Here is a 7,605-nt window from a genome sequence, read left to right as displayed (position 1 = left end):
ATAAACAAAAATAATATATCATTAGACAAGCAAAATATAATTCTAGGTAGCAGTAGGCATAATATTATTCATGCTAAAGTAAGGCCTTCAGCTTAATTGAAAAGTGAAGTGAATACGTTCTTTTGAACTCAATGCATTCAGGGGACCTAAATTACAAGTTCATAACCAAAGCATGTAAATCATATCTTTATATAGAGATTTACCTTCCTACCTATATTAAACCAAGGGATGGGAAATCATAGCTCTCTAGATGTTCTGAAGTACATCTCATACCAATGGCCATGCTAGCTGGTGTTGTAGTTGTGGTTCAGCAAATCTGAAGGGCTACAGATTCTCCACTCTTTGGTTAAACTTCCCCATCCCCACAGATACAGCTTGTGGCATTAATATGATTCAACTAACACATGCTGCACTAACTGCCTGACATGGTTTACAAATGTCTGGGTTCAAAATAGGAAAGTGTGAGCAAATTTATGCCTCTGTTGCCAAGAAAACTGCATGGAAATGGTCACCAATAGATCATCTCAAAGGAGATGTTACCCTCACTTTCAAGCCAATGTCCTTAAGCCCAATTAGGTGCCATCACCTGGCCAAACACAAAGCTAAGCAGATTCAGGCTTAGATAGACAATCAAAAGAAAATCCTAGAGTTGTGGGTTACACTGGAAGGCAATGACAAATTGTTTCCATAGTCACCAGGAATTTGTCTCATATAAGACTTTACATTTTTAAAAATGCACAAGAATCTGCACTGTATCAATGTATATAGTGGAGCATATGCATGATCCAGTAAATATACAGACTCATCACTTCACATCTATAGAACGTGTTCAAGAAATGCATTCTGCATTGTAAAGGACAATGCTCAAATTCTGAGGTTTCTGTGCATGATTTTGCTCAAAAGATACTTCATTTTAGGAGTCTGAAGTGCTTTTTAAGCACATGGTCAAGATCACACCCATCCAAGATCCCTTTCATCACCAAACTCATAGATTGTTGCAATATGCTGCACATGGGGCTGCCTTTAAAGACTGCCCAGAAATTATGATTAATCCAGAATGCAATGATCTGTACCTTAACTAGTTCCTGACCTTGGGAGTTTATCGCACATATATTGTGGCCCCTGCACTTGCTACCAGTTCAATTCCAAGTACAATTTAAAGTGCTGGTGTTAACCTATGAAGTCCTTTCAGGCTTGGCCCCTGGATACCTATGGGACCATTCCCTCTGACTGGATTTGGCCTGTTCTGGTGGATCAAGGAGAAGGGAGCTCTTTGTTGTCTCATATTTCTGGAGGTCAGGAGAGCTGAAGCTAGAAGGTCTTAATTCTTCATAGCAGTATGCAGTGGGCTGTGACAATAACCTAGGGAGACAGGAAGAAGAGCTGCAGCCTCGAAAACAGTCTGACAAGAGAAATCTCAGCCCAAAAAAGGAATGTGAGTGGAGAAAGCGTTTCAGAAGGGACCCTCCCTAGTTCTCTGGGAAGTAAAGGCAAGGGAGGGGGGAAGTGCATTCAGACTTGCAAGGTTGTGTTACTGTAACTTTACAATAAAGGTAGTGTTAGTACTCATGGTTTTGGTTTCCTGTTTGGGCTACCTCAAAGGGCTGACACAGTGGCAACACTGTGGAATGGGCTCCCGATTGCAATCTGACTGCCTACCTCCCTGGTAGTTTTTAGGAAGTTATTAAAAATGGAGCTTTTTAAAGAAGCCTTTCAGTAACATCATCTGCAACTCTTATTTCAGTTCTGTATTTGTGATTTGCATTATATGTTATTTTAATTCTGTTGTTGTCTTTACCGTAGCACTGTAACCAGTGAGAATCATGAGACTGTGGCAAGATAAAAATCAAATTATTTCCCATCTTTTCCCCCTTTCTCAGTCTCCTGTAGGCTTCCAGTACAGCAAAAAGACTGCTGAACTCTTATGATAGAAAATCAAAACTAAAGTTGCACCATAGTTGTCTAAGATTTTCAGAGCTTTTTTTTGGCATAAACAGAGTTGGTGAAATCCTTCTGTGTTACTATAAATACTGTATTAAGTTAGATATAATTATAGAATTGTTATAGTCATCAACAATAACCAGCTTGGTTCAATACGTGTGCTTGGAACTCAATTTTATTTGATGGCCAGTCTTATGTGCTCAGGGTAATGGATCTTAGCCTGCTTTATTCTCAACACTTACGTGTGTTATCAGATAGCGGTAACCAGCCCTCTGTTGCCATAGCACAGAAAACAAAATCCCTTCAAGCTGCTTGCTTCTGCAGGATATTTATCTAATATTGATTAGAAATGCAGGGAATGCTGGTGCATTAGCATCTTTTTATTGAGCCTTCTGAAATATTCAGCAGTGTTAGAGCATTTTTCATTACCTCTTTGCAATTTTTTTAAAAATTATTCTTTATTTTTTGCAAGACTATTGCAGCACCATGGTCAGCACAAGGAAAGAATAAGCTACCACAATCCCCAGGTGAACCAAAATGCAGATGGACTAACAAAGTTGCATTCCTTCATCCTTGGCAGAGTTTGGAAAAGAAATGAAGAGATGAGCCAAAAGAAGTCTGAAGCAGAAGTAAACCTACTCCCATTTACAATCAACACATGCAACAATTTTCTGCACAGGCAAGAAATGTGCATTGGAAGAGAACCTGGAATGAGATTGAATGTTAGATGGAATAGTTGAAGAACGAACTCCACTATGTTCAAGAAAATACACTCCATATTTCATCCCAACTCCAGCAGAAGTAGTTTCTCTGATGGGATCCCAGTTTACGATGGCTCTGTGGTTCGTTTGATCCGTAGCACCTCTATGTATGCTCTCAGAGATGAGGAGCAAGCATTCATTGAGCCTTTGAAGAAAAGCAAAAGTACCACCAGCCTCAATTCAGTTACCTGCCTTCAGCTGAAAGAAGAAAAGGCATGGATGTACTCAAAGACACAAGACTGTTTGCAATATTTGCAGGATTTATTGGCTCTGAGGAAAAAATACCTTGAGGGTATCAAGGATTTGAAAGCCTTGGGCAGAGTGCCTGGAATTTCCCCTTTGTCTACAAAATCTTCAGCAACAAGAAAAAAAAATCAAGCCCCACCTCCTCCCAAACAGACTTCTAAGGTAGGATATGTTACTCCCCTGTTTAAGAAACCACTCTCTTTGGAGAATTGAAATAATAATGCAATGAAATTGCACAGGAAGATGTGAGGAGATGAACTATGAGTTTGGGAATGTGACGAGTTTATGCTTTGCTTGTAGTGACTTTTAGTTCCAGACCCCATTCAGTCTCTCTCTCTCTCTCTCTCTCTCTCTCACACACACACACACACACACACATCCGTGCAGCCTATCCACATCCAGTATTCAGAGCAAGGCCATTTACTTTTTAGGCTGTATGTATTCTCCCCAGTCATAAACAAGCTTAAAAGCTCACAACTATTGGGGTAGCATTGCTTCTTATCTCCTAGGCATGTCGTCTCACCAAAAAAATAAAATGAATTTGTTTCAAAACAAAAATACAAACCATGAGCAGTTCAGAAATGAAGACCTCCTAGTGACTAAATCCATGACTGGAGGGTTCTAATTTCAAGAAACTGAAGCTCAGGCTATGCACCTTTGGGAAGGCACAGCTGCAACACAATTATCATGTGGAGGTTTTTGTTTCCTTCTGACAAATATTTGTGTCATTCTCTTTTAACAAACGGAGTGCTGACACTTTTTCTGCAGACATTTGTCTTCTATGCGTTAAGCCACACATCTTTTTATGGCCATGATAACCGCTCTAAGAAATCATCCAGATTCCACCTCAAAAAAATAAGTGTATTTGTTTACTATGCTGAATAGCCCACAGCTTTTGTTATGCTAACATCAGTGACAATTTGAACTTCTAGCAAAAGTGGAGGATGTATCACCCTGAAGATGTTGCTGGTTAGCAACTCTCTCCACACAATTAAAGAAAACCATTATAGAAAACAACTTCAGCGCCTCTCTCCTCACCTGTACTACAACTTTACCAGCATCCATTCCCTGTAATGCAGGCGCTAAGAATGTTAGTTTTTGGCAGAAAGAGAGATACCTTGATATCAAGTTATATTAGAATTGCCTTGAGAAATAATTCATTAAGAGAGCCCAAATGGCTCAAGTGAGAGAGGTGATGGACAGACCTTTTGAGATACGGTATAAAATAAGAGTTAGGAATAGGCAACCTGAGTTTTTCCAGATGTTTTGAACAACAGGTCTCTTCCTCTCATGCTTTGCTAACTGTGGCTCATGGAGTAGAACTCCAAAATATATGAAGGGCACTGAGTTGCCTACTTCAGTATAAGGAAAGCCAAGATTCAATTTTGATCGAATTTGGCTTCCTGGATCCTCTTTATTTCTTCTGAACATCTTTCTTTAATTGCTTTTTTGCTCACTTTTTCCTGCCTTTTATAAGATCTGCCTTGATCCAAAGTAATCATAAGGCCAACAATGACCTGATCAAGATTGATTCTATATTATTATTTTGATGATATAGAGATAGAGATAGAGATATATAAACTTACTCTTACACTTACCCTTATACATACACACCCACACATGGAAAGTAACACAATTTTTTTGCATATCTACCTATACGTGCACACACCCAGAGACACACAACACTAAAAGTAGTCCACATATATTACACAGTAAAATAGCAGCATAAAAGCTAATTTAAATAGAGCCCCAGATAAATCAGCAAAAAAGATTATTAGAATCCTACTAGTTTGTTTTCTGAATTTTCTTTGTATCCTTGAATGTTGGAGGGGGGTTGCGACTTTAATGTTTGTTTGTTCTAATTAAGCCATTGTCACAACATTCTATTCAACAGATTTCAGCAGACAGAAAAGTCTCACAACTCAGTTCCGATGTGACTGAAGCAATCACTTATTTTGACTCAATTATTGCAGAGCTGGATGCAGAAAGACACCAAAAAATTGTTGTGAGGGATCATCCACATGTTGATGTAGATTTTGATAGTAAGTACATATGTATATATATAATAAAATTTGAATAAGTGCAGAATAGTGTCCCATCAGATTTGAATTTCAGGCAAAAAGACGAGAATATTGGTGAAAAAGAAGCTCTCTTTTGCAAGTTCATTCTATAGTTCTTTAAAAACAATTGTGTGGATGTTATTAATACTCATTTATTATGACAAATTTATATGCCACACAGATCTCAATCCTCTGGGTGGTTTAAATAATAAAAATGAAAACATAATAGATCAAATAGCCCTACATCCTAAAACACAACCCCAGTAACAACACCAGAATGGTCATGCTAAAATTATCATAGAAATGGTACACAAATCAAACCTTACCTAAAGGGCAAGTTCCAAATGGCCATTTAAACAGAGTCAATCAGAAGAGTGCCAGGAGGACTTCTAGAGACAAGCATGGGGACCATTGCTAAGAAGAATTATATGCCGTTGGATTTATGTCCCCTTGACTTCTCATATGGATGAGACTCTCAACATCCCCTCCCTGAATGTGCACATGGACCAAGCAGATGCCACCTGGGGGAGTTGGGACCTAAAGTATCCTGGCACCAAGCCATATAGACTTTGTAGGTCCAAACCAGAACTTAGGTTTAGACTAGGAAACCTACTGGCAACAGTATAGCCACCAGAGATTCAGTGTCAAATGACCATAGTGGCTCTCACCCACCGATACCTTGCCTGCTGTATTTTCTGCTAGCTGCAGCTTGGGGGCTGTCTTCAAAGGCAGCCCCATGTAAAGCATGTTGCATAGCTTAAAGATGTAGTGATGAGAATGGTCCTAGGGTTACTCAGACCAGAAAAGGCCTCAACTGGTGCACTGTCCTAAATCGGTATAAAACACAACACATAGTTATGAGAGTAAACAATAGAAACACCAACGTTTTCCCAAAAGGTAGTTGTATATTTCGGATGGGAACTGGACAAAGATCCATCTCTGCTGTTCATCCAAACAAAAATGTTCAGGAATTGTTTTTCCACGTTTTTGCTTGGGAGGTTGGGAGGTGGATAATGTACTGATCGACCTAATAAATAATTAGTATGACAGGTCTGTTACACATGCAGTATTTGGCTAGCTATTTGTGGAATACTTCATCTTTTCCTCTGCCTCTTCCCTGCAATCCTGTACCAGATTCTTGGTTCTCTGATGCATTGGGAATTTTAGGATAACTTTCTGTATCCAGTTAGATGCGTAGAGGAGAATAATTAAATGGGTGCTTTCCCATCCCAGCATTTTAATGATGGGAAAAGAGAGACCATTAATCCATTTGAGGTAATCCATAACATGGTCTACCCAAGGTGTGGGCCTGCCAATGTGTGATCCTTTGGTTCTTTCAGTCCATACGACTTCGGATTCATTTATTTATCTGTGGCTTCTGCCTCACCACCCCTCATAAGCCCACCTTATGGGTTATTCCCATATATTTATTTTCCCCTATTCCATAACTATGAAACTCATCAAATACAGTATTGCTCTTGCATACTGAAAGTTTGTCACATGCCAATTTAAATAATTATGCAAGATATTTGATGGCAATCATTATTATGATCAAGAATTATCACTCTTTATGTGAATTCAGCTAGAAATTAGAAGTTGAAATAGTGTTATATCAGGTGACTAGATTACATATGTAAACATACCAGAAAATAGTTTTATAAAGCACCTACAGTACTAGGGGTTTGGGGGCTGCAAGTGGTTTAAAGGTGGAAGTGGGAATTTTTTTGCCTCACTGAGGACTGGCACACTCATTTCTACTCTTACTCTGACATCTTTACACAAAGTCATTCAGTCATTTTGCCACCAAATTTCAGGGGCCCAATCTTGGAGTGCTTTGCAGGGCACAGTGAGGGCACAGTGAGGAAACTGGATCCTGTGGCCTAAGTTTAGCCTATCCCTGGTTCAGAAAAATGGAAAGCAGCTTTCTATTGAGTCAGACCACTAGTCCTTCTAGCCTTGTTTTATTAGCAGCAGCTTTCTTCAATCTCCAGCCCTACCAAGAAATACTGGAGATTAAACTTGGAGCCTTCTGTGTGCAGAGCCCAAGCTGTACCTACATATTCTGGATCCTCATCCTTGTTGTAAAGCTGCATTTATTCTAACTTTGGTTCCATATTTCAGTTGTTTCTAGTTCAAGAGAACATAGCTTACATTCCAACTGGATCCTTCGTGCCCCTCGGAGATATTCCCAAGATACCAGCCAAGCAGCAGCAACTACAAGCCAATCCAAAGGAAAAGGCCAAGGAAGAACAATCAGCTCCAGAAAGAAACTACAAAGATATCCAATGTATCTACCTAAAGCTGTAGAGGGAGCAGTTAATACAATGAAATTTAAACCCAAAACGTGCCTCAAAGAACAGCACTGATCTGGAAAAAATTGGAAGCACCTAGTATGAAATCCTTACCATGCATAGGCACATTGAGAGCCTTTCTTCAGAATCAGGTGGTTGGGGTTTTTTACTGCAGTAAGTTAGCAGTAGCAATTATTTGATGGACACAGCTGACAGGACTTGAGTTTACATTCTGCCTATCCTAGGGCCCATATAGTAGTTGTGTTGACACAACACACTTAACCAAGTCAGGTAAAGGCCTTATAA

General features: G+C 39.4%; 1 protein-coding gene across 1 annotated transcript; it reads left to right on the top strand.

Moving 5' to 3' along the window:
- The first annotated feature begins 2,696 nt into the window (after nt 1-2,696).
- On the top strand, nt 2,697-7,374 carry C1H13orf42 (chromosome 1 C13orf42 homolog). Its single transcript, XM_063291254.1, has 3 exons — nt 2,697-3,110; nt 4,843-4,990; nt 7,130-7,374. The coding sequence occupies exons 1-3, from the start codon at nt 2,697-2,699 to the stop codon at nt 7,372-7,374; spliced, it is 807 nt and encodes a 268-aa protein (XP_063147324.1).
- The last annotated feature ends 231 nt before the right edge of the window (nt 7,375-7,605 follow it).

The sequence above is a fragment of the Candoia aspera genome, chromosome 1 (genome assembly GCF_035149785.1).
Source record: "Candoia aspera isolate rCanAsp1 chromosome 1, rCanAsp1.hap2, whole genome shotgun sequence".
NCBI classification, from domain to species: domain Eukaryota; kingdom Metazoa; phylum Chordata; class Lepidosauria; order Squamata; family Boidae; genus Candoia; species Candoia aspera.
The sequence above is the reverse complement of the archived record's forward strand: the minus strand, read 5'-3'. Positions and strand labels throughout refer to the sequence as shown.

Excerpts from the sequence above, each read along its gene's own strand:
- C1H13orf42 (XM_063291254.1), top strand. The coding sequence starts at position 2,697 with ATGTTCAAGAAAATACACTCCATATTTCATCCCAACTCCAGCAGAAGT. Across the intron at positions 3,111-4,842 it reads CTCCCAAACAGACTTCTAAG|ATTTCAGCAGACAGAAAAGT; the intron begins GTAGGATATGTT and ends TCTATTCAACAG. Across the intron at positions 4,991-7,129 it reads TGTTGATGTAGATTTTGATA|TTGTTTCTAGTTCAAGAGAA; the intron begins GTAAGTACATAT and ends TCCATATTTCAG.